This window comes from Lissotriton vulgaris, unplaced genomic scaffold (assembly GCF_964263255.1).
Source record: "Lissotriton vulgaris unplaced genomic scaffold, aLisVul1.2 SCAFFOLD_2174, whole genome shotgun sequence".
NCBI lineage: Eukaryota > Metazoa > Chordata > Amphibia > Caudata > Salamandridae > Lissotriton > Lissotriton vulgaris.
The window spans coordinates 262,666-290,565 of record NW_028242178.1 but is presented as its reverse complement, the minus strand read 5'-3'; the positions used below and the strand labels follow the sequence as shown (position 1 = coordinate 290,565).

Genomic DNA, 27,900 nt, shown 5'->3' with positions numbered 1-27,900 from the left:
CCTTTACCCAAAAACTGAAAACTGACCCTGAACCCTAAAAATACTCCTTTACCCAAAATTAATTAATATTATTTAATTACCAATTAATTATTAATTAACAATAACAATAAAGTAAATATATTAGCAATTAGCTGTAATTAATTTAATTTAATAATTAATATTATTTTTTCCCAATTAATTAATTAACAATAACTAAAAATTATATATATAAATAAATTACTCTAATTAATGTAATTAACTAATTAATATTATTTAATTACCAATTAATTACTAATTAAAAATATGTACACAATTATATTAATTAATTAACTAATTAATATTAATTAATTACCAATTAATTATTAATTAAAAATATTTACAAACATATATTAATTAATTAATTATTATTAAATTACTCCTCACCCTTATCCCCTATTAACCCAACATCCCGCTCCTAAACATTAACTACAATTTATATTACTATTAATACATTTTTTTTATTTTTTTAACCTTTTTTCTACATATTATTGAAATTTTTTACTTTGACTATTTATATATATTTTGTCGATATTTTTGTACTCGATATTTTTTTATCATTATTTTAATCGATATTTTGACCAACGATATTTTTGTTATCGATATTTTATTATTATCGATATTTTTAACTCGATATTTTGTCCATTCGATATTTTTGAGTCGATATTTTGTCTGTGCACCATGTCAGACCATTGTCTGAAGCTAAATGCAGGGAAATCTGAAATCCTGCTCTTCCGAGGAGCCAACTTAATCTGGGATGCTACCTGGTGGCCACAAACGCTGGGAGATGCCCCAGCTCCTAGGCGATGCGCAAAAATCCTAGGCATCCTCATTGACGACTCCCTTTCCATGAAGGACCATGTGCAGGCCATCTGTGGAAGGGGTTTGCTACCCTGAAATTATCTAGGAGACTCTTTCCCTGGATCCCATTGGACTGCAGAAGAACTGTCACACAGGCCTTACTCATAAGTAAGCTTGACTATGGAAAAGCCCTATTCGTTGTTATGGCTGAATACCTTTTTACATGCCTGCAGGTGCTTCAAAATGCTGCAGTCAAACTGGTGTGTAATATAGGCAAATATTAACAATAGAGGGGAGGTAGAGTATAGAGATAGGATTCTCACTCCACGGGCACTGTTAATTAAACAAAAAGAATCCTACTCAGGGTGGACAGGAGGAGTGTAAACCACAAGGATGGGGAACACTCAGTGTTTTGTAAAATACCCCTCACACACCAACAGGCCCCTTGGTGTCATGCTTCATCATCGGGGTCTTCGCACTCCACTAGAGGGATGCGGCGTGCTTCGACCTGTGACTACGCGGGAGCACTGTCAGGGTTGACTATGTGTGGTGTGTGTTAATTGTAAGTGATGGGGTATTTGTAAATGTGAGTGGTGGGGTATGGTGAAGGTTAAAAAGTACCTGGCTCGTAGGTTCTAGGGAAAAAAACTTGTATTCGAAACCTCCTGTCCACCCTGAGTAGGATTCTTTTTGTTTAATTAAAAGTGCCCGTGTAATATAGGCAGACTGAGCTCAGTATCTAAGTGCATGAAAGATCTACACTGGCTACCCAGGCGACAAAGAGCAGTGTTCAAACAACTCAGTCACACACACAAAGCTCTGCATCAACGTGGCCCTGGAATTATACAGAATAGAATTGAATTCTACGTCCCCACAAGGAGCCCACATTCACTCCATCAAGCACTGGCTAGGACGAAGTGCATAAAGGAAGTGAGAGCGGGGAGGCTCATTCTCATATCTGGCAGCCAAAAAATGGAACGAACTCTCACAAGACTTGCGCCTCACGACTGACTATTTTGCTTTTAGGAAAAAACATAAGACCCATCTATTTCCTAAGGCCTAAGCCCCAACACATCATGTGATCAGACTGGCTGCCCATCCTAAACTTCTCGCTACATAGCGCCGTGATATCCTATAGGATGAGTGTTGCGGTCCACAAATAAATAAATAAATAAACAAAGAAATGTGCAGAAAGAAACAACAGAAATGCAGAAAGAGGAAAGCGAGGTGCAGAAGGAAGCTAGAGTGGCTTGCACACCATTAGCACCAATTTAACACCCACATTCAACAATAAATAACATGTGACCATTCTAAGTTTACAAAGGGCCTTCCACCATGCTGTAACACTTGTCGCTGAACTTTTGGTGATGTTTGAGCTGTTGAGCTAGAAACAAGGCTTTTCTTTGTTCAAATCTGCAGATTAGGGAGCAGATTAGATGTGGCTAATGCAGAAAATGTATAACTATGTGAACGTCAGTGCAGCCAAACAGTTGCATAATTCTTGTGGCCCTGCTCATAGCTCTGACTAGGTCCACAAATGCTCCTCAGTGATTCCTTCTTTTTTGTCTCACTGAGTTCATAGTTGAGCTTCTATGAAAATGAGAAAGACTAAACCTGAGGTTACCACTCCACAATACAGACTACCATATCACATAATTACTCTCCACAACACATATTCTCATTCTACTGATTCCTATGCACTAAATACCACATACTTTCTATCCACATAATTTCACTGCACATCAAACAACATAATTCCACTACACACAATGTACATCCACTCCACTCCAGAAAACATTAGTAAAAAACCTTTACCTTTTAAACGCCAATAGCTCTAACTCTCACACATTTGAAACGTATTACATTGCAAAGTTCTTTAACTAGTAGTCACGTTAGCAGAGTGGTGGAGGAAGAGTTCTGGGCCTCCGATCAGCACTCAGGAATTCCGCTGTGTAGGATATACAGAAGATACCAGAAGGACTTCTTGTCCCTTCTCTGCTGCCGTTCCTTAGGGGCCAATTAGTCTACCTCTTACCTCCAGTAAGCCCCAAACAGTGGTACTGCTGAGAGGTAGACATAGGCCGCGTCCCCTTTTCCCACCACACGTTCTAAGTTGGGGGATTAAGTCCACTTTCCTCCTGAGGGTCCCTAGGGGCTAACTAGCCCTCCTGTTAGCTCCAGTAAGCCCCATACAGCTGGATTGCTAAGAGTGGTTCGAGGCCTCACCCCCTTTTTACACCACACTGCAAATGCACCACCTGGCACTCTGCTGCTAGGGGGATGAAGTCCACTTATGTCCTGAGGTCCCCAGGACACAAGAGGACCTCATCCCCACACCAGCAGTGTGCCAAGAGGTGTGTTTGCAGAGTGGTGTGAAAAGGGGCGTAGCCTCGGACCACCTCTCTACAATCTAGCTGTGTGGCACTTACTGGAGTTACCTGGTGGGCTAGTTGACCCCCAGGGACCCTCAGTATTCAAGGGACTTGCAGAGTCATGCAGGGAGGGGGTGGGGCCTTCAGCGAGTTGCGGTTTCTTTTTTATTTTTTATATAATAATTTGTTATTTTTTGGGAGGGGGCCACGTGGCCCCCTTCCATGGGCTACTTTTGGCCCCGGGGACCCCATCCCCCGCGGCCAGCCTTTCCTTTAAAAAAAATAAAAATGTAATTAAAAGGGAGGGGGCCGCATGGCTCCCCTCCCCGGCCACTTCTGGCCCCGGGAGATTTCCTGCTCTCGCTTCTAAAAAGCAAAGCAGGGTTTGCTATGACAGGCCAGGAGCAGTGCTCCAACCATGCCATACAAACAGCAATGTCCCGGGGGTTGGTTTCCCGGGACATTGCAGGAGCCAGCCCTAAGGGGTAGCGGTCCCCAGGGCCATAAAGGGCTCCACGAGGTGGGCCGTGCGGGCCTCCTCCACACTTGTAAATAGCCCCGGGAAGGTGGTGGTCCCCAGGGTGGGGGTCCACAATGGACTCCGTATTTACATATTCGATGCCTTGGGGAGGTGGTGGTCCCCTGGGCAGAGTGGGTGGGCTCCATCCCCCCACACTAATTATTAGTTATAGCCCTGGGGAGGTAGTGGGCCCTGGGGCTGGGGTGGGTCCACGAGGCTCCCCCACCCAATTTTAATAAAGCCCTGGGGAGGTGGCGGTCCCTGAGACATTGGAGGGCCCACGAGGCCCAGGGAGGTGGCGGTCCCAAGAGCTGCGGAGGGGCCATGTGCCACCCCACACATAAATTATAAAGCCCTAGGGAGTTGGTGGTCCATGGTGCTGTGGAGACCGCCACCCATGATTAGTGGCCTGTGATGTCACTCGCAGAAGTTTAAATGTGGGAGAACAGGCGCTTCGGGGCATAGCATGCGTGAGGGACTGAGGAGTCTTCTATCAAAAAACATCAAATTGCTAAGGTTAGAGTAGGAGGGCTAATTCACCCGTAGGTTTACTGAGAAGCCCCGAAACTATTGTTTACCACGTCTCTTTACTTTGCAGTATAATGCGCAGTGTTTGATTGACGGAATCCGTGGAAGAGAAGGGAAACAAGCCATTCAGAATCTTGAAGTATGTCAAATTCATGATTTTTGGGTTTGGGCTTTGGGTACTTTAAAGCAAATCGGCTGTGCACCGGGTTTAAACAGAGACATGAATTTTTGTCATTACCTTTCAGCTGCCTGCACCCGCACTGCTTTCAAAATGCAATAGATGATCCAATCTGTTGTGTGGCATCCATTTAGGTGAGTCATTTAGGATTCAATAGGGGGAGACTAATTAGCATGCTTTTTTTAGTTTTTTTTTTTTAGTTTTGTTAGTTGTACTCGCTTTGGAGATTGCCTCAGTGGTGAACAGGGTGTTTGCACATTGTTTATTCTGCGTGTTTTTAAACACTTGGGACTCTGCACTAGACACAATGTGTTTGCTTGGCCCTTGGTCGTTTCTTTCACTGGTCATCACAACCTTTGATCACAGGTCCATTGGCTAGGCCTGATAACCCCCTGGATCTTTGCTTTGAATCACAACTGAAATTTTGTATTTGTACAATCATGTGTATAAATTTTGAATCCCAGACACATGTGTATTATATATATTTTTGCAGCATTCCACCGATGAAGGTGTTTGTACCGAAATGCAATGGGAATTGTTTGATGCTGTTTTGATTTATCAAGAAATGAAAGCATGGAAAAGAAAATAAACAAGAACTGTCATCATTTTGTTTGCGCGTTTATGATTTTCACTTGCTTCTGCAATTTGTCTTTTTGTAAACTCTATCCCAAGAACCCTCGGGTCATTAACCGTTGTTGATAAACATTGCTTGTATTGACTATTGAATACATTGTGAGAACAATTTGATTACTAGAGAATGGACCCATAACCTTCCTTATTTTCTCAACAAATTTTGTGAAAATGATAGAGCACCATATTGGGTTTGTGTAAAGTGCGCCCTTAGGTTCAGACAGGTCCTGTTTGACTTTTTTAAAAGTGGACATTTCTCTGCACTTATTGCTCTGTATACCTGACAGCCTGTCTCCAATACACGTGTGGGTTGAGCTAGGTAATAGCTACATTTTTGCATTCCTTAGAGACAGCCACAACACAGGTCACTCAATTGCATCTACATTCATCTTCAATCTGATGGTTCTTCTTGGGCTGGGAGAGATGGGTGCTGCTCACACCCCACTTGAATAGGTAGTGTCCTGTACACACACAAGGTACTGACAGGACAGGACTGGGTTAAAAGGGATCCTTGTGCACTTTGGAGAACTCCTTTGAAGTCACCCCCTGCATCAAAGGCACTTTTGGATATAAGTACTGGGGTTCTGACCCCTAAAATCAGACACTACATGGGAATTGTAAGCAGATGCTGCTGGCTCTATGTCTGCAGACTGTCAGAAGGACTGTTGTGCTGCCAGAAGGGACTGCCACTTTGCTAACTGTTTTGCTGTGTTAGCCTGTTGCTTGCTGAGTGCTGTGCTGCAGGAGAAACTGTCACTCTGCGACCTGCTTTTGTGTGCTGGCTTATTTATTTATTTATTTATTTATTTATTTATTATAATGTTTTGTATAGCGCGAACAAGACCCGTGGGTATCAGAGCGCTTAACATAAGAGGGTAAGTTACAGATTGACAAATATAATAACAATTATAAAAACAAACAGATATGAGGTAGAAGAATATATGGCTATGAGGGGGTGCGTAAATATATATATTCCTAACGCATGTGCAATTTGCATTAAGAGGTGAGTAGGCTTAACTTATATCATAAGCCATAAAGACAAACATGAGTGAGGTAGAAGATTATATGGTTTTTGGCCATGAATTACAGTTATAAGTTCACGTTGACATGAGGTAGCGATAAGGATACAGCCTAGTCTTGTATGTGTAGTCAGTCACGTGTCATCGATTAACCTTCATAATATTCATGTCGAGGATTATATTTCTGGTGACATAAATGTTCAGTGATGGGGCAGCAATAGATCATACCAGTGATCAATGATCTTCCCTATGAAGGGTATCTACTCATCATATGGCTCTTCAATTCCCGTTTGAATGTTACAATATTTTGAATCTTCCTAATACTTGAAGGAAGTGAGTTCCAGACTCTGGGGGCAGCTCCTGAGAACGCTCTGTCATAAGTCTTTTTCTTTCGGAAAATGGCTGACCGCAACAGCAGCTCCTTGGCACTCCTAGTTGGTCTGTTACCTCCCGATAGCTTAATTTTCTTGGCTAGGTATCTTGGAGTGTTGTAGTGGACCGCTTTGTGGGTAATACATGCAATCTTCATTTGAATTTTGGCCTCATAAGGTAGCCAGTTTAGTGCTTTCAGGTGAAGAGATATATGATCAAATATCCTAGATCCAGTGATGAGTCTTGCCGCTGCGTTGAGGCAAGCTTTTAGTGGTGCTGTGGATGTTTTTGGTAGGCCAGCTAAGGTGGTGCAACCATATTCGATCCTAGAGATAACTAAGGATTGGATAGCCAGTTTTAGATCCGCCTCTGAGATGAATGGTTTCAATTTTCTTAAGTAGTTCAGGTGGAAGCAGGCACTTTTAGCCATTGAATTAATGTGGGCTTTCATGTCAAGGTTCTCATCTAAAGTGATTCCTAGTGATTTAGCTGAGTTGACTAGGGTTGGGGTGCAATTTAGCGCAGTCACCAATTTGGTCCATTCCTTTACTTCGGTATGGCTCCTTGGTGGTGAAATTAGCAAGAACTCTGTTTTGTGGGCATTTAGTTTTAGATGATTAGTAGTTAACCATTGCAAAGCCATCTTTACTGTCTCATTCATTAGATCAATATCATCAAGGGAGGCGATCTTTATGTATATTTGCGTGTCGTCTGCATACATGTGATAGGATATCTGTGATTTTCGGAGAATTTCTGTAAGAGGTTCAACATACAAGTTAAATAGATCTGGGGATAGCGTTGAACCTTGAGGGACTCCAGTTGCGTTAGGGCAAGGGGGTGAGATTGATTGGTTAACCAGGAATCGTTGTGTTCTGTTCCGTAGGAAAGAATTGAACCATTCCAGCACATTTCCGGACAGTCCCATCCTGTCCTGTAACCTGGTCAATAGTGCTTTGTGATTTACCGTGTCAAATGCCGATGACAGGTCCAGGAGAATCAGTAGGCATGCTTGATTTTGGTCTACGGCTTGTAGCGCGTCATCAACAATATGCAGGATCGCTGTTTCCGTGCTATGCCCTACTCTGAATCCTGATTGGCATTCGTCTAGTAAGGAGAACTTTGTGATGTGTTGGCTCAGTTGGCCCTGCACGCATTTCTCAATTAGTTTGGCCAATAAAGGAATGTTGGTCACTGGTCGATAGTTGTTCGGATCTGTTGCATCCGCTGTCGGTTTTTTGATTATGGGAACTACTTGACCTGTTTTTAGGCAGTCAGGGAGGATCCCTTGTGCTAGTGAAGCGTTTATTATTTTGGTCCAGATTGGAACCACAATGTGGCTGATTTCTCTTACACATTTTTCAGGTAGAGGGTCATGGTAGTGGTTGTTAGGTCTGATTTCCGATAGCGTTTTGGCGATCTTGTACTGGTCATATAATTCAAATGTGTCCCAATTCTCCTTATTTTTTGTCTTAATACACTCTGTTGTCATGTTGGCATCGCTCGTAGGCAAAGGTTGGGTCGGAAGGTTAGCCGCGGCGGTTAGGAGCTCTACTTCTAGCGATTTGACCTTCTCCGTGAAAAATGTGGAAAATTCCTTGCAGCTTAAGGGTGTTTTTGAGTTCTCTTGAACCGATTTGGCTAGTTTGTTTGATTGTTGCTTTAAGATCTCAAAGAGTTTTCGTGGTCTGTTTTTGGCATTGTCCAGTTCTGCTCTTATAAATTCCTTTTTGGAATAGATGATCTTTTTGTTATATTGGTTTCTGATTTTTCTAAGGGCTTTCTGCTCGAGGGAGGAAGGGTGTTGTCTCCATTTTCTTTCGGCCATTCGCAGTTTGCGTCTGTCTTCATTCAGTGACCCATTAAACCAAGGATTTTTTGTCTTCTCCGTGACTCTTTTCAGTTTTAGTGGCATGGTGTTGTTGACAATATTTCCGATTGAGGTTATGTAGTGATCCGTCAGCTCATTTACATTCTGCAGGTTGTTAAGTGGCTTTAGGTCTTTCTCACAGCTTTCAACCACTAGCTCAAAATTAGCCTCTTTTGTATCACCGATCCATTTTTTGAACGCACGCACTCTAAGGTTGCTGCCTACTACCTTTTTGTTGTGCAACAAGTGTTCTCCAAGAGCTTTTTGGCTTGCCCCCTTTTCCTAAAATTCTCAGGGTCACCAAAGACTTTTGCCTTACCTGCGCTGCTGTGGCACTCTGAGTTCGGCAGCCTAAAGCTCCTCAGACTCCCCACTTCACTTCTGTAAAGACAAGTGCTCGCCCTTGGGAGGCTGATGCTCCATGCCTCTCATGTCTGCGCCATGTAAGCAGAGAATCCAGATGAGAGTGGCACCTCAGGCTAGGTTCCATGTGGATCAGCTGTATTCCCTTTGAATACGTTGCCTGGGCAACACAGATTGCAGCGAATATGTCATGCCCGTCCCAACCTCCTTGGGTCGTCCAATGCTGGGGGCCCACTTCCCTTGTTCTCAACGCCGTTAGCAGGCAGAGGGTCACAGCAGACTTTGGAGGTCCCAGCAGCTTCCGTGCTCGCAAACATGTAGCGGACTCTGCCTCATTAGCAGGACAATGTTTTTCCATCTACTCTGTTGTTAGCGTCTGGTAGTGTAAACCAGTCAGTGATACTGTGGCTGCCCGAAACAATGTGAGTGTTCTTTTGGCATTCCAGAGTTTGCTAATCTTACATTTTTGCCTATTTAAATAAAATGCTTTGAGCACCAGTGTCCCTTCAACCATTGAAGACCGTGAGTCTTGGTATGGTTTAAATGTGCATATCTTGAGAAATATATATGACATTTTTATCATTTTGGTCTTGTTTTGTTAATAATACAGACAACTATTTTTATAAATCGGTGTGGAGTCTTTTTATGGTGTATTCATTGTGTTACTGTGTGTGTGTGTGTGTATTGCGCAAATACTTTACACATTATCTCTTTAGATAAGCTTAACTACTCTGTACCAAGCTACCAGAGAGAGAGCACAGATTATCTTTTGATCAATGAGCAATTGAAGATTTGAGCATTTCTAATTGTACTGCTAGTCAAACCAGCTGAGAGGTGTAGCAATTGTACTGAAAGTGCTCCATTTTAAGCAGTGACATGTGGCCCAGAAGATGAATACTTACTACATTCTTTTAATAGTCGATGGGAAGCAAGTTTTACTCAGGTTTCTTAAAGGGCTGATTTTAATCTAAACAAATTGGGAGATTGAGCAGAGTCAACAACACAGGAAGTGGCCACAAACTCACTACAATTTTAAGCTTTTTTATTGCTGACTGGCCATGTTAATTGACCAAGTTTTATAATGAAAAAAATAGCAGGATTGAAGAAGAGTAATCTAAAGAAAGGATGTCAGAGACATTTCCTGGCTATTGGAAGCAGTTCAAATAAACATCACGTCTAGCTTCCTTCATGGATTTTAAGCAATCAATCATTAAGGATTTATAAAGTGCAGCTAATCACCCGAAGGGTATCCAAGTGGTTGCAGGTCTCATAGGCCCTTCGAACAGCTAGGTCTTGAGGGCATTTTGGAATTCTGGCAGAGAGGTGATGGTCTCATACTGTGTGGAGAGGCTGTTCCAGGTCTTTGCTGCGATGTAGAAGGAGCATCCTCCACTTCTGCTTCTGTAGATGTGGGGCGTGTGGGCAAGTGAAAGGGAGGAGGAGTGTAATCTTCTCAATAGTTGGTGGAAGGTCAAGCAGTGGTTGATGTAGGCAGATCTTTGGTTCTGTAGGGCCTTATGTGCGTGGGCCAGCAGTAAGGGCGGGCAGTGAACTCCGCTCCACCAGCAAAGTTTACGGAGATTTAGTAACTCACACTCCATTTGGAGTGCAAAGTTTTCCAAAACTCCACCTACGCAGCGGAGTTTACTGGTGCATGCAAGACTTACCTGCGACCCAAATCTGTGTCTTGTCTGTTATGATCCTGCTGCTAGGCCTGGCCCCACTACTTCCTCTGCTCCAGGAGAATTACAGGAAGAATTGCAGAGTGCATGGCCTATTTCGAGAAGGCATGCCTGACCTATACTTCAGTCTGGTTCATGTTAAGCTTCATGAAGTTGTTCTTTATCCATTTGGTGACACTTGTTATGCATCTGTGGCAGTTGGTACTGGTGGTGATAGAGTCATTGGTGAGTGAGAGGATTAGTTGGGTGTCATCTGCTTAGGCTATTATGTTGAGACCGTGAGATCTGACGATGTTGGACTGTTGGCTCATATATAGGTTGAGGAGCGTGGAGCTGAGGGAAGAGACCTGGGGGGACACCGCAGAAATTTATTTATGGGTTCGGAGGTGAAAGGTGGTAGGGGCACTATCTGTGTTCTTCTGAAGATGTGATCCATCTGAGCACGTCCCACCGGATGTCGATGTAATGGAGTATGTCTATAAGCGTGTGGTAGGATATGTGATGAAGGCTGCTGACAGGTTGAGGAGGATCAAAGCTGCTATTTCCCTTCATTTGAGGTCACATGGGTTGCTGCGATCAGGTGCTGTGATTCTGCGGAAGCCGGATTGGAAAGCGTTGAGTAGCTGGTTTTGCTCCAGGGGTGTTTTGAGTTGCTTATTAACAATCTTTTCCAGTATCTTGGTTGGGAATGAGAACAAGGAGATTGTCCAGTAGTGTTTAAGCTTGCTGGAGTCAGAGGATGATTTTTTTGAGAAGTGGTTTTACTTCGGTATGTTTCCAAGAGTCAGGAAAGGTTGCAGTGGTGATTGAGGTGTTGAACAGGGTGGTGAGTTCCTGACCGATCCTTTGGTTTCTGAGTTTGAAGATGTGGTATGGGCATGGGTCTGTGGAAACTCTCAAGTGGAAGGATTTCATGATGGAGGTGGTTTCCTAGGTGGAGAGAAGGTTCCATGTGGTCATGCTGTGGTTTGTGTTGGTTGCGGTGGAAGTGAATCTGTCAAGGAAGGCTGAAGGTATAGGTTGGGGTTTGAAGTTTCTTTGTATGGTTGCGATCGTGTGATGAAAGAAGTTGGTGAGGTTGCCGCACAGCTCTTGTGAAGGGGTAATGATGTATTCTCTGTCATCCGGTTTGGAGAATTCTTTAATGATGCTGGTCAAGACTCCTGGTCCAAACACCAGAAAAATATATGAAACCGCTTCAGATGGTTGTTGACCACTTCATTTGGGCTGGCAAATGTGTGCGTCTGTCTTGGAGAGTCTTGAGAGTACCTAAGAGGTAATGGGCCTGGGACTGCCATATATTACAAGTTACTTTAACTTAGGATATTGTTTGAGTGGTCTTTGAAACTGAGGGACACTGAATACATATGGGCATGGTGGTCATTGGATATGACTTGAGCCATATAAAAGGTGTACTAGGCTACCCAATTTAAGCATATTTCATCATGGCTATACTTGGGATCAGGCCACCTGAGAATAAAGCCATGTGATTAACTGACTGGAGAATAGTTACAAACATGATTCTTGCAGCCAAATGGCTATTAGCTCTCCACTAGAAAACAGAAAACATGCTGTAGATGCAGGAGTGGGCCACTAAGCTGTGGTCTTTGCTGGTTATAGAAAAGCTGACTTGGGATTTGAATGATTTGAAGCAAATTGGCACCCCCTGGTGGACTATCAGTAGATAAGATATGATGCCACCAATCTCAGTGCTTGTTCAGACTTGCACAATACGTATGCTTGGCTGGGTTATGTTTACAGATCTGCCAACTGTATGCTGTGCCTTTGATGATCAAGCGTAGGACAATGGTCCCTATTGTTTGTTACTCTAAGTGCTAACATAAGTGATGGGGAGTGATGGATGGGTAGGGTTTGTTTGCCCAGGGTTAAAATCAGTGTTGTAGATTGTGAATGACAAAAATCAATAAAGTACAAATGAAAGAAAGGCTGTCAGAGACCTCAGTGATAACGAATAGGTTTGAGGTCTTGAATCAGTTGATTATCTGAAGGAAAGGGAATGGGGAACTTAGGGTCTGAGTTGGATCTCGATGGACAGTTTAATTCATTACAGCGGTGATGGATATCCTGTCCACCGAAATATAAATCCCCTTACATCCTATGGGATTTCCACTTTGGCAATGGGAGATCAGTCCGTTGTGCTGGAGTAACACGTCTGCCAAGATCTAAATCAGGGCCTTAGTGTGCTACTTCTCAGGGATGCCAGGATATCACTGCTCAAGGTGTGGCACTGCTTAGGGATTCCAAGAGAACAACTAGGCTGATTGGACAACTATGCTTGAGAAGAGAGAAAAGTAAAACAATGTTTCCTTCTTAATCTGTGTCATCACAGAAAAAAAGATTGTTTTAAGCTCAGGCAAGCTTCAGACACTAAAATAAAAATAGAAGAAAACTTTTGAAAATATGGGTTTGTGTATGTTATGAGCCGACTGCTAGTTTGAGGGAAAAAAAAGACCTGAGTCCATTGCTCACGTTATGCTAGGAGTTGTTGCTCAACAAAAAAGACAAAAGTTGACAGGTACTGGATAGGTACGATCATTTTAACAGTTACTGTGGTCTTGTCAATTGAAAGGACTGAGTGAGGTTTACCTTCTTGAAGTTGTAAGTGCATTGCGAAGAAGGCAAGGGTCAGAAACGAAGATGCTAGGTGAGGGGGTGAGTACCCATCTCTAATAATAACCACAATCCTTGTTGGGTGAGTGACTAAAATCTCTAAATAAACCTTAGATCATTCCCCTGGTAGCTATGGCACAAAGTGGACAGGCTGAACTTAGAGGCAATGTGTAAATGTGTAAAGTAGTTATGCAGTATTAAAATGGTAATAAAGTTGAAATGCAAAACAATAAAAATCTACAAAGAAATCAGAAATGTATAGTGAAATTGGAAAACAGAATTACACCAAAATGACATAAAGCCAATTAAGGGAACCAGAGACAGGATTTGTTAAAGTACTTAGTAGAAATAGTGCCAAGAAGTGGTCCAATGATTGTTGGTGATCATGGCAGAACAGTACCTAGGCGCTGACTGCGATGCAGAGTGGGACAGGCACACTAACAAGGTTCATCATTTTACTTTCTGACTTTAGTCCTTTGAGTCCATGTCCACCACAGGAGTACACTTTTAAGCACCCCTACCCTCCATAGAACCAAAGGTGAGGCACTTGGAGACTCACCAAGTGGCAGGCAGAGGCCAAACAGCAGGGTCCAGTTGGGTTCAGTTGTCACTGGTCATCTGAGCAGTTGCAAGAAAAGACCTCTTGTAGCCTGTTGTGCCCCTTTAGCTTTAACAGTAGATCAGTTTTATAATCCTTGAAGTCCACTTCTTGGTCCTAGGTGCAAGAGGGAGAGTAGGTCCAATGTTCTATGATCTTCTCCGGTCTATGAGAGGTTGTGGTTCAGTCCTCTTCTGATTTTCCACAGGTACAGCAGTGTTCTGACGTGGATAAAGGAGATGCCAAATTCATGGCTGATACCAGCTAGTGGACTAGAAGGACACCTGAGGATGCCCCAACCAATACATTAAAGTTTACTTGGGCTAACTCTACTCATTTTGTGTTTTTTCAAACTTTTCAGACACACTAAACTTGAGCTCTAAGGGCTGGGGCTATAGGGGAGCGTTCCATTACAATCCTAGTCTCCTACTATATCTAAAACTAAAATCCAGTTGTAGTCAGTCCCTGTACCCCCAACAGAATTGTGGTAGGACAACAGTGACCTTTCAGCTACCAGACACACAAGTTGTTACAAAGGCAAGCTTTCAGCAACCAGACACACAATTGTTTTGGCATTCTTTTCCTATCCTTTAAAGTGTGCCTCTAAATTTCCTAAGAAAACCCCAGCAGACCTGTCAAGCCATTCATGACAATCCAGCAGGATCTGACATTGTGATATCAACAAGAGGCCCACTGTGATGGAAGCCTGTCTGGCGGGGGGACAATAGTAGGGCACACGCCTGTGAGTTAACTACATCTGCTTCTGACAGGGTAGGCGCCTTTGAAGTTAATCAAGTCCTTGGGTCCAATCCATAGGCTATTCTGTCAAGGGCACAGGAAAACCTCCACACACCCACAGCCTTTTGTCCCTGTCTTGTGAGCAAGTTCATACTGTATTGACTCAAAATGCTAATTACTGCCTGGCAGAAACTGGAGATCAAAATGCAGATTTAGTTTCCAGGGACTTCAGGCAGACAAAGGTAATTTTCTAAAAGTTACTTTTGAATATTACCTACAAAAATCTGATTTTACCATTGATTTGCATTTTGAATATCTAATTATATATTGGTGTTTCATTATTTTTCTAGCTAGTACCATACCAGAGATACAGTATTGGTACTCAATGTTGTAACCCATTTCCTTCCTAAGGAACAGCCAACCCTTCTACAGTCAAAATAGATTTGAGTTGTTAATCGCTGTAAGGACATATTTAACATGAAACGTAACATGTTTTACATTTAAATATCATGCACCATGCCTAATGGGCAGTGAAGCTACTTTGGAGTGCCAATTAGGGGAATGCCAATTTCACAATTTTGAAAAGAGTAGTACAAACACTTTACCCCTAAATAAGAGAGGTAAATTGCACAGAGTTGCATAGCTCGCAAAAAGACACTTCAGCAAAAAGGCCCAAAAACATTTGGTTGACCCTGCAAATCCGTAAAATTCCAACAGCTAGCAGTCAAAGACTGAGGCTGGACAAAAGTGGTGAAATGATCAGTGAGATTTCAGATTGACACCACACAGACTCTACACTGGTGTACAGACAGTTACTCATTTTGTGTCAGTTCCAGTATTTTCCATTTTTGTATAATTTGGTCACTCATATTAATTATGAGTTGCTTGGAGTTGACCTTTATGGACCTTTGTGGCCTGTGACTCTTGAAAAACTGGTATAAACTGGGTCTACTTACTGATTCAACATGAATCAGACTGTCCTCTTAACTGCTGCCTCACCCACAGGAGGTAGATTGCACAAGACTCTGAACAGTGCCCTTGGCTTGTGCTGCCAAATAATCCTGGTAAAAAGGATAAAATCTGCAACATATTTCTGTGAGTGTCTTAAAGACAATGGAGGGCAAAATATGTTTAATAAGTATAGAATCAATAACATGCATATACCTAAATTGAATTGGTTGGTTGGTTGAAAGCTTTATTTCGATATGCAATTATATCTTAAAAGCATTACATGCATATAAAAACTGCAGATCGACAATACAAATGTGTCAAGGATTAAGAACAAATAAAAATGCCATTTATACATGCAATAAATTAACTAAAACTGGATTAAATTGAGATAGACAGTCTATTTCTGCGAATCAACCATGACCATTTAAAAAATTTGGAGACACCACAAACTATGGGAGGGGAAGTGTCAGTTAGCAAAATACGTAGCGCCACCAAGTATTGGCGTGTCCCCAAACGTTTGAATAGGGGTTTAAGCCAGCACCTCCTTGGACGAATGTAGTCCGGGCACTCAAAGAGGATATGCGCCACCGTCTCAGGCCTTGTAGAGCAGAGGACACAAAAGGCCGATGACTGCACTGGCGATTTCCATCTGGATAGAAGATCCCCTATCGGAAGAGTGCCTACTCTAAACTTAAAGTAAAGAGCCCTATCGACTGGCATGGTGATCAAATCCAGATAGGGTTCATAGGCCACCACGTCCTTAATTCTTAGAAATGCTGCGGTCGAATTGCACTGGCGTGGATTACCGATAAGTTGGGAGGACACCCAGTCCCAGTACAGTTTTTTCAGGATAGGCTTGGGTGGAGCAGATTTTGTAGCCCAAGAGTCCCCCAAACCCAGCTCCCCCAAGAGGTTTTTAATATCCCTCAACCACTTGATCTTGTGCCAGCCCTCCATTTCCATCACCTCGGACAGCCCATCAGCGTAAGATTTTAGCTCTGGAACCCTCCACAAGCGAGCCCATAGAAGCAGCGGCCGGAGACAAGCCTGGTCCTTGATCGACTTGCAGCCCACATACAAGCGTACCGGGACTGAGGGGGTGCTCAAGGGGAGAGCAAGTAGATCTTTTAAACATTTGCTCTCCGACTTGGATAGGGACTCCAAATTACAAAGGCCCCATAACTTTGCCCCGTAAAGTGCTGAGTGACTCCTCTTGCTTTATAAATGTCAATTGCGGGTGCCACAAACTGTTTGGATGAGGCGTGATACTCCCTTAACAACGCACCCCCTACCCTTTTATGGTTAAGGACCATCTTGTTGATATGTGACGTCCAGCTCATAGTGTCGCACAGGCGTATTCCCAGATAGTCAAACTCTGAAACTTTCTCAAGAGGGACAGAGTTCAAGACTGGAGGGCGTCCTGGTTTCCGTGGTGGATGCATAATCAGGTATTTTGTTTTGTCCACATTGATCACCAATCCCCTTGCCAAACAGAAATCCTGGAATCAGGTCAAGAGCTTCTGAAGACCCTGGGGAGTCTTGGCGATGAGAAGGGTGTCGTCTGCAAACAACAGTGTAGGGACCCGTACGCCCCCCAGGGAGGGTGCATCCGCTGGTTCTTGAAGCAGGTGCTCTCCCACACCATTTACATACAAGGAAAATAGGGTGGGAGCTAGCACACAATCCTGTCGGACGCCCCTACACACCGGGATCCTATCAGTCGTTTCCCCATTCTGGCCCCACCGCACCTGGGCATAGTTGTCACTATGAAGTTTAATCAGGAGCGACAGAATATATGGGGGTAGCCCAAGACCCTGCAAAACCCTCCAGAGTTCCTCCCTGGGAAGCAGGTCAAAGGCAGTCTTTAGGTCAATGAAGGCCAAATAGAGACTGCCCTTTCCCAGTTCCACCACCTTCCACTGGAGAAGCATTAATCTAAAAACTTGTTCAATGGTACCCGTTCCTGAGCGGAATCCTGCCTGGAAGTCAGATAGGATATGGTTTTCATCCACCCAGTGGAGAATCCTCCCTAAAATCGCCTTCCCCGCCACTTTTTGTGTCGAGTCAATCAAGCTTATCGGCCTGTAATTCCCTGGTTTGTCCCGACATCCCTTTTTGAATATGGGGACAACCTCCGCCCCCCTCCAAGATTCTGGGACAGGTCCACCCTCCAAGATGGCATTCAGAAGGGCGGAGACCAAGATGCCCCATTCAGTCGGATAGGCTCGGAGTAAGTCCCCTGGAAGCCCGTCAGGGCCCGCTGCTTTCAGGGGTACCACGGACTTGATTACATTTACTACCTCCCGGACGGTAAAGGAATCAAGGACACTATCCCTTGCCAAGATGGGTGGTGAAACTGGCTCATTAAGTGGCCCTTCTACCGGGGAGTATAAGGCCCCAAAATGGTTGAACCAGGTCTGGGACGGGATGGTACAAGTCCTCAGTGTGTCATCGGGTCGGTTACTAGATCCCACCAGGTTCCAGAAACCCCTAGCATCCTTCCCTTGGCTAGCAGCCAGAAGGTCCGCCCAGAACTTTTCCTCCCATTCTTTTTTTGCTGTTTGTAGACTCTGGGAGTAGAACTTCCTGGCCTCCCTGATCCTAGTTTGGGATTTTGACTTAACTGCCTCCACCAACATTTTCTTCCTCACCCTGCAATTATGGGTGTACCAGCCCTGTCTTCTCAATGGCCTTGTCTTAGCCCCCTTTTGCCTAGTTGGTGCAATGAACAAATTGCTTATGGCCGCGATCAGATCGAAGAACTTCCCGGACACCTCCGCTGGGCCGCCCTTGGAAGTGGTCAAATTACGTTGGGCTGCAGCCAGGAGTAGCGTTATTGCTTCAACCTTCTCTGAGGAGAGCTTGAGCTTTGGCCACTTCAGCCGCCTGCCACAATGCGAAACAGATATATCACCAGGATTGGCAGTGATACAAGATAAGGGGCCCCCTATGCTATCTGACCACCAGGGAATCAGAGTAAGAGAGAGCAAGTTGTGATCGCTCTCAACGGACGGAATAATTACCATGTCCCTCACCGATTTCCATAAACACACGTCAAGCAAGATATAATCAATTCTTGACGTGTGATCGGGCCTATTGTAAGTATGGGCACCCACCTTATCCGAGCATGACCTCCCATTGAGGGCCCTCAGATCAAACTCCACATTAAGGGTGTTGATCTGAAGTGCCACTTCAGTCCACCTCTTAATAGGGTTTAGCTCTAAGGCCGGGATCCCCCTCCTTTGATCCTCCTCCTCCAGATCCAAAATGTCGTCCGAGGCCAAAGGCTCGAACGTACAGTTTAGATCGCCAGCAACCAGGGTGCATGACTTATATGGGGATGTCCTTAATAGGCCCTCCAAGAGAGCGATTGTGGGCGACTGTCTACCACCCTTTGTGCCACATGCATAGATGTTGTAGATATTCAGAATGTCACGACCCCGGGCATCTTTTAGGGTGATATTGAGGAGATCAGGGCTGTTGGTCTGGTGGACCTCTACTCTACAATTTAAAGAAGTAGCCACCCAGACGAGGAGGTCACCCGAAGGGCGTCCCCTCCCTGATTCTCGATAGACAGCTGGAGTAGAGTAGGAAGAGTATCCTGCCTTATGGGTGGGCTCCCTACTCCACGTCTCCTGGAAGATACAGATGAAATACTCTTCCACAAGAACATTCCAGTCGGGCAAGGCCAGCTTTCTGGCAATTCCAGCCACGTTCCAGCTGAAAACCCTAAAAACTGGATCCGTTACAGCTGGGACGTGACTGGACACGACATCACAGTCGGCAACAACCCCGAGCGGGACGAAAAGACTGCTACCCCCTCCTTTTATAACCTGCCCCCCCCCCCTCAAGTTCCCGGCTGGCAATTGGTGCTATAGAGTTTTCTGTTGGGGAAGGCAAGCTGGTCAGCCTTTCGGTAGAATGGGGAGCCCCTCCCAATTTGAGAACCCCCGAGACCAGCCCACAGACATCTTCAAGTCAATACCCCGTTTTACCCCAGTTCGATCCTGGCCAGGCTGCCTGGGGGTAGAACTGGGGTGCCACCGGATACCGTGGACAATCACTAGTGCTATAGCGTGTTTCCCCAAATACTGGCCCGATGTAATTCATGGAGGGCCGCGGGTAAAAATAAGTCAAGTCCACCACGCCAATGCCAGGACCACCCACGTACTGATTCTGGTTGCAGATTGTGTGTGCTACTCTGTCGTCTTTAAAATTGACTACCACACAATCTCCTTCCAGTCGTTTCCTGCCCTGTCCTACCCAACCTACCCTGCGCACTCCAAGAATCAGCCCCTCCAGACCCCTAGGTAACGGTTTGTTTGTTTTTAACCAATGCAGAGTTTTGTTTTTTAGGGCCTGGTGGTTTTCAAACTGAACATCCTACAGGGGAGGGACATTGACAAGAACAGCAACATATGGGTGGCACTCAGGGGGGAGATTTACTGGGGGGCTCTTAGAAGTTGCTTTCGGAGTTATATCTGCTGGAGGACCGGCTCCTAGATGACTCGTGGTAGGTTTGGCCGAGGGAGCCGGCCCAACTCCCTTGCCATGGTCTATTCCCTGAACCGGTCGCCTAGGCTTAGCCGAGTCCCCACCTGCTGGCAACTTAGCATGGCCTTGTTTCTTATTCGGAGCTTTAGAGGTCTTGGGGGATCTTACATGGACCTGGGCAGTATGAATGGTAGATCCCGGTTTAGCCGTAATAAGAACCTCAGGAGTAACGGTCAGGTCCTTGCATGCAACAACAGTAGGTACAGACGTTGACCGTGATGGGGCCTGCACTAAATCTGCGGGTGCCCGATTTCCCCTAATCCCACCCATGTTATCCTCACTGGCTCTAGACTGGAGTTTGATGAGCGTTTTAAGTGAGAAAAAATTGTCAAGGGTGGACTGCTCAAATTTATCTAGCCTATCCCCCAGGCCCTTAACATAGTCAATGAGCGGGACTAGTAAGGTTTTGATCAGGTCCTCGATTTGCTTAAAGGAAGCAGAGACCTGCGAAGCTGCTGGTTTGTCTGGGGAATTGGAGTTTACCTGCACGGCCTCTGATGCCATTCTTAGAGAGAGATTCCCTCCTACCCTGTCGGGGTTCGTTAAAGATGAACCATTGCCTGATTTAGTGCCCAAGCCCCTTGCCACTTGCTTCCTGGGGCATTTATACAGTGTGGTGTGGCTGCCTTTCCGCGTGCTCACAGCCCATTTCCTTTTTTTCTGGTTTGGGCCAAGCACAGCAGAGACAGAGCCTGGGGAAGATCTTGGTGTAATTGATGCGGGACCTGACCAATATCAGGGCAAGGTGAATCAAGGGTACAGGGGCCCAAGACCACAGGACTGTTGCCAGGAGATGGCGATTGTACTACCAAGCTCTCCAGCCTATCAATGCTTGCTCTTATAGCTGACATCCGTGGCTGCTCGGACGTGTCAAAAAGGAGAGGGGAAGGGTCCGGCACAGTGGTGGGAGTCAAGGCCTGTGCCGTAGAACCAAGAGAGGAGCGTCTGGCCAGTAAGTAGTCCTGAGATAGGCGGCGTTCCGTCATCACTATCTCCTTCTCTATAACTGCGGCTACTCTGGTTATGAATTTGTCCATTGTTCCTATCATTGCACTCCCCGCAACTCCTTCCCCCCCACCCCTAAGACTTTTCCCCGACCGAGTGGACATGATAGTAGGTGCTTCCTCAGCCGGTGATCAAGTACCTTCAAGCCCCTGACTGCCACAGACTGCCCGCCCTTTGCCCGGGCTTCGCCGTTACATAGTGGGTATTGTGAGCGGGGGGCGTGTCTCCCAGGGGGCGCGGCCAAGAACACCTGGTCAGTGCAGGGACTCCTGGTCTAGAGAGTCCCTGCTCACGCACCACCTCTGTGGCTCCTGGAATCTTCCTCCCGCACAGCAGCACTGGAACCCAAGCAGCGTCAGCCCCTCACAGCTAACCGCGAAGCGGCACCCGCGGAGCTGGTGCTGCGAATTGTGGCGGGTAGCGGTGGTATCCCTCAGCAGAGGGATAGAGGGCAGCCTGCATGATGTATCCTCCTCCGACAGCAGCCAGGTAACAAGAGCGTTTGGTGTCCCGCCGAGAGCCGGGTGGTCCCGCTTTTTAGTCTTGGACGAGCGGGGCGTGTCTCCCAGGGGGCGCGGCCAAGAACACCTGGTCAGCGCAGGGACTCCTGGTCTAGAGAGTCCCTGTTCACCCACCACCTCTGAGGCTCCTGGAATCTTCCTCCCGCACAGCAGCACTGGAACCCAAGCAGCGTCAGCCCCTCACAGCTAACCGTGAAGCGGCACCCGCGGAGCGGGTGCTGCGAGTTGTGGCGGGTAGCGGTGTTATCCCTCAGCAGAGGGATAGAGGGCAGCCTGCACGATGTATCCTCCTCCGACAGCAGCCAGGTAACAAAAGCGTTTGGTGTCCCGCCGAGGGCCGGGTGGTCCCGCTTTTTAGTCTTGGACGAGTGGGGGCGTGTCTCCCAGGGGGCGCGGCCAAGAACACCTGGTCAGCGCAGGGACTCCTGGTCTAGAGAGTCTCTGCTCATGCACCACCTCTGAGGCTCCTGGAATCTTCCTCCCGCACAGCAGCACTGGAACCCAAGCAGCGTCAGCCCCTCACAGCTAACCGCGAAGTGGCACCCGTGGAGCGGGTGCTGTAAGTTGTGGCGGGTTGCGGTGGTATCCCTCAGCAGAGAGATAGAGGGCAGCCTGCACGATGTATCCTCCTCCGACAGCAGCCAGGTAACAAGAGCGTTTGGTGTCCCGCCGAGGCCGGGTGGTCCCGCTTTTTAGTCTTGGATGAGCGGGGGCGTGTCTCCTAGGGGGCGCGGCCAAGAACACCTGGTCAGCGCAGGGACTCCTGGTCTAGAGAGTCCCTGCTCACACACCACCTCTGAGGCTCCTGGAATCTTCCTCCCGCTGCAGCACTGGAACCCAAGCAGCGTCAGCCCCTCACAGCTAACCGCGAAGCGGCACCCGCGGAGCGGGTGCTGCGAGTTGTGGCGGGTAGCGGTGGTATCCCTCAGCAGAGGGATAGAGGGCAGCCTGCACAATGTATCCTCCTCCGACAGCAGCCAGGTAACAAGAGCGTTTGGTGTCCTAAATTGAATTAGAGATATGGTAATTTTTTTTCAACTCTGCTTTCTGTTTTTGTGCCAACAGTCAACCTATTAAAACATTTTAGCTGGCATACCTCCAATGTTGTACCAAGGCATGATTGGTCAATCTGTATGCTTCTGGCAATTGATAATGATGATAAATTAATTGTGAGACAGATGATTATTTTAAATACGGGAGTAAAGCATGAACAAATAAATGGGAGGTAACAATATCAAACTCTTGCTTCATAGGATTTTTGAAAAACACCAGGTTGCGCAAAGTAGGAGAAGTCTGACATTCTTTGGATGTAATGTTGAGTACCTTTGATACTTTTCCTAATAGTTGATTGGTATATCCTATTTGCCTAATGTATTAATGTGGTACTGTTGTGTGGAAAGGATGAAGGTTGACTATTGAAACAAAGTTCACGCCTCAAATTACTAGTGCGTCCTCTCAACAGTGTAACCCCATCACATGATTCCTTTTTTTCTCTGCAAATTGAGCAAAAACATCCGAGAGGATTTAAGGACCTTCACGGAAGATGTGAACTCTAACTCTCAATAATGGCAGAAAAATAGTCTGTCTCTTACCAGGATTTCTAATATATGAAGGGTGGGTTGTGATAGAGGTGACTGGGGAAAGCCTACCAAAACTATTTCTAATGGAGCAAAAATTAATCTCACTGGCTTCTGGCTCAGAGAGAGGACTAGCAAAACAACTTGCCAAAGTTAAGCTTTAAGTACGTGAAATATAGAATTTAGCAATAACATTCTACATGGAACACATTGCACTAATAATATGCTACTTTATTTTTAGGTTTCTTTCTGGACAGATGGAACTTGGTGTCATTGCAGAGTGAGTATATAATTTTAGTATTTAACTAATGATTATTAAATATCTTGAACCACATAAATGGTGCAAACTGAATGGTAATAGCCATAACAAAGGGATGAAGTATGCTTTACTTTTCTCCACAATCCGTATTACTTGCATCTATTGAGACCCATTGTTGGACTAGGCTCTCTCTACTGGGTCATCCCCAAATGTTTTGTTTTCTCTTCTCCTGTTTTCTGAACCAGTTCTTGTTGGCACTTTCCAACTGCTAACCAGTAATAAAGTGCTTATAACCTGTACAGAAATATGGTAAAATTGGCTTACACCCAATCTGCACATTTACTTTCCTTATAGGTCCCTAGTAAAATGGTACTGCATGTACCCACGGCCTGTAAATTAAATGATACAAGTGGGCCTTCAACATTTATTGTACGGACCACTTAAGTAGGCCTTTAAAAGATTTCTCAGGTTAGCCTGTACAGCCTGTGTTCAGTTTTTAACTGACAATTCTACTTGACAAAATAAACCTTTTGCCAAGCCTGTCCTGCCAGTCCTGGTGGTAAAAAAAACTCCTAAATGTGTTATTCACTGCTGTCTGGCCTACCTCTCCTATTGGATAACACCGGGTTTCCTTTTTGCATGTAATGTGTGCTAATCTTTGTTTTGAAACAGGTAGAAAAGTCACGTTTAGTCTCAAAAGAATCATGATTTCAAATCCCCTTTAATAGTAAGATTCTCCCAATTCTAAAAATGGCCCTTCTAGAAAGTAGGCGTTTTCTTGTCCTAACTATTTGATGTCTGCACTCTGCATGTGGGTCACATGATTGTGAATAGATTGGTAGGTGGCCTTTGTGCGTAATGGGGTTCAGTGGGTACCAGGATGGGCAATCCTGCCAGGATGGGTGAGGCAGAGCTGATATCTGCCCACACATAGATTTCAAAGTGATGTCTCCAGCACACTCACTAATGGACTTGACACCATTCTTTTGTCACTCTAGACTTCTTGGAGCCTGGCAGGGGGTGGCAAGGAACTTTCTAGAACCAGTGTGGGGGAAGCATAGAAGTTTGTTTTCCCCATGTCAAAGTCCGGCATAGGTATACATATTGGACTCTCAGAACACTTCTTCAGTTCCCTTCTGGATCTGTGGAGGACACTCAAAAGGACTGCTTTGTATTTCAGAGAACTGCCCTGCAGCTACCAGAAGCTACCCCACTGGTTGAAGCCTGCCATGTACCCTCAGATGACTGCCCTTCTGCTTAAGGTCGGCCCTGTTGCTTACTCCAGAACTACTAGAGTGACTCCAAGGGCTAGTTACCAGACCTCCTGTTCTGCAGAACAGGGACGTATTATGCTCCAGAACCATTGAAACCAGTACCTGGACTCTGCCTGGAGTGAATCCTGACCCCCCAAAGTGGGGCACAACCAGTTCTGGACCATTGGAAGTGGAGTTGAAAGCGTATTTCCATCCTAACCTTAAAACCTGGGACTTAAACAAGTTTTCACTAAAAAGTGGTCTGAGAACTGACAGGAGACATACCAGGAGACATACCTACCTGCCAGTTGATCCACCCAAGGTGCATGGTCCATTGGCTTAGCAGTAGCTCCAGCTACATTCTCCTCCACAACAACAAATCCTTCTCAACAGGTCCTCCCAGAATAGGGATCAAGCCTTGTGCCCTCAATGATACAGTCTGCAGCTTTGTTGCACTGGATACTTTTTACTTCTAATAAAGTGACAAAGTCCCAATTCAGAAATCTTTGCCATAACTTAATTCACCGGCTTCCCTATGATTAAACCTCTTCCTCAGACAGCACCTGCTGCCGTGCCCCACTGAACTTTACCTTGGCAGGAATGTTTCCTTGAAAATTTGGCTAAAGGCGTGATTACGAGTACTACGGTCCACAGGACCGTGGTACTCAAGGTTGCAATCCGACCACCGCCACACTGCGGTACCAAATGCTGCAATTGGAATGTGGCAGTTGGCCACCACTGGACTGCCACTTCCACGGGGATCTTGAGTTCTTCGGTGTAGTTGTCAGGTATATTAACATGCTGCCGGTGCTGGTGCGTCACTGCGAGCATATTTTGAGTTGCTGCACACGCCATTTTCATGGCAATGAGCCCGTCATGAAAAGGGTGGCAGTGAGGCAGCTAAGTGGCCCCATAATGGGGCCCCCTGCTGATCCTGGACCTGGAGGTGCATATGGGAGGGCACATGTTCTGCCCCCCTAGATTTGCACACTAATTTCCTGCACAGCGTGGCATATATGTCACATCATGCAGGAAGGTGCAGTCGGTGCTCTGACAGAAGCAGTGCATATTCAGCTCTAACAGACCACCGCTGTCAGACTGCCGCAGGACCACCCACAATGACAGGATTGAACTCCTAATCTGGTGGGTGACAGCACCACAGCTTTGGTGGTCATACAGTGGACAGCGCATTAACGTTGGACTTTCCCTGGTCTCCCACTGCCAGATTACTGCGGTGTGTGCTTAGTTCTTTTTGCTGCTATTTTTCACTTTAACCTTTAACAATTTGCAAGTCTGTTTCTACTATTTGGGTTTAATGTGTGTTGGTGTCATTTTATTTATTACATTTCAGTTTATTTTCCTAAAGGTATGTGGGATTTTTCTTCTGTTGGGTTTGTACTTTATTACTGTTTGTGTGCTGCATAAATATTTAACACAGAGGCTCTAAGTAAAGCCTGACAATTTTTGTGCTGAGCTACCAGAGGATTAATCACAGCTTAATGTAGTGACTTTTCTAGTTCACCCTGACAAGGTTCGTGGTTGTTGTTTTATAAGGGTATGCATCCGCCTCAACTAATTATATAATTTCTTACATTTACTGAGATCAGGACCCCATTTAGGAGCTAACACAGGCTCAGGATAGAAGTGGATTTGAAGTCAGTAAAATCTGTTAGCATTCTTTCCTTTGCCTACCAGGGTCCTAATTTCGAGTCTGGTGGTCCTAGGACAGCCAGACTTGTAGCGGGGTGGCGGTGGTGGTCTTACGACTGCCACATTATGACCTTAGTGTTCTTGCCACCCACTGTAAAAACAGCCAGGGAACCACTTTTCTCTGGCAGTAACATGGCAATACAGAGGCTGCAATATGCTTAGCGAGAACGCTAAGCATGTTAAAAGTTTCCTCTATGCTAGTTTTCATGGCGGTTCCACCATGATGAAAACACCAGAGGAGAGGAAACGAAGGAGCCCCCTTGTGCCTCACTCCCTGTGGAAGCACCAAGGCAGCAAAGCTTGTGCCCTCCTGTGTGCATGCACAGACATTCCAGCATGGCACAGGTTTTTCAGTCCATGCCGTGCTGGAACTTTCTTGTACATTCCCATGCTGTGCTTATTTTATAGGCACCGTCATGGGAACGCTAAAAGAAGCGCCAGCCAGTGACTAAAAAAGTAATTATATGGTAGGCGGTTCTCACAAGGGTTTGGCAATGTGGAAGTCGTCCCTCTGTTGCACTGCCAACTTGCAATCCGGGCCTTAGTAGTTAACAGTAATGTGTTTAATCAATTGACTATTTTTGATGAATATATGTTTGTAATATGATTTATAGAGATACTTGTTGGCATAAACTTATTGAAGCAGAAGATTGACTTGTAGAGATGATTAAACACCTTCAATTTAAATTATAATATTAGCGTATCATCCACAGGCATTCACATCCTTTCAAACAGTCACCGAAGAGCCACTTATAATGTTGAAATGTCAGTGTTTTAATGGTGACAATGAAATAGATAGGGAAGTCAAGTGAAGAAAAAGTAAAGAAATTAACATAAGAATGTTGAATGTATCTTATCACTTAATGATGTAACACATCTTACCCTTTTGCAAAGAAATACCAAAACACACTCCTGTATAATTACAAGATGGGTTCCTTCATCCAGCATGGTATTTGATCACATGAACCAGTATCTTCCATAATACTTTCATGTAGAGTACCTTCAGAAACGCTTTCTCTTGTAACATCAATGAAGAGTTGAGGATACTCCTCATGCATGTCAGGTTGGAGACTTTCTCTTTGGGAATGGTTTCCACAACAGGGTTTTCTGAACCCCACTATATTTATCATTGATAATACCATTATGATCATCATTTTCAATTAAGATATTTATTCACCCTGCACATCTTCCGACACTTCCATCACATGTTATATACATTATTGCATAATTACTATATCTATTTTGTAAGGCTATATGTATTTGTGTTCATCAGTCTTTCCTGGTGAACTCATATTGTCTTCGGCTATCTTTAATATTTAGGTGTGTTGTATTGCTCTATATTTTCCTCTACTGCTAGGCATTATTTTGTTTTGCTTTGGTACAAAATATGCTGCATTTATTTGCAATGAAATGTGAACCACCACTAAAGATTTTCCCATCGCTAAGCGGATCTACCTATCCTGTGAAAAAGATCAAAAGAGGAATGTCCTTGTTGTGTAATAGCAATAGAAGCAGAGATTAAATGCCAGTTGAAAGAAACAATTCATGCTGCTTCATTGTCTAACCTCATAAGGCCAGGAAATATTTAAGACATTACCAAAAGGTGTTTCTGTTGAGGGTGAAGATGATTTGAGTGATTTTAATGAGGCCATCCGCAGGTTAGAAAATTGTTTTTTGAGTTCAAAATATTTTATTGAAGTTTTATAGATATGAACAACTACTGACGACATTACAAAAAATAGCATCATTTGGCAAT

The 27,900-nt window shown here is 45.0% G+C and overlaps 1 protein-coding gene across 1 annotated transcript in view; it reads left to right on the top strand.

Moving 5' to 3' along the window:
• Positions 1–27,900, top strand: part of LOC147669025 (leukocyte immunoglobulin-like receptor subfamily A member 6) — a gene marked incomplete at its 3' end in the record, with an annotated part of 372,299 nt that overhangs the window by 138,867 nt on the left and 205,532 nt on the right. Inside the window, exon 3 of the mRNA XM_086948274.1 lies at positions 23,164–23,202. Coding sequence (XP_086804400.1) covers positions 23,164–23,202 — 39 coding nt within the window. The remainder of the gene's footprint in view (positions 1–23,163; positions 23,203–27,900) is intronic.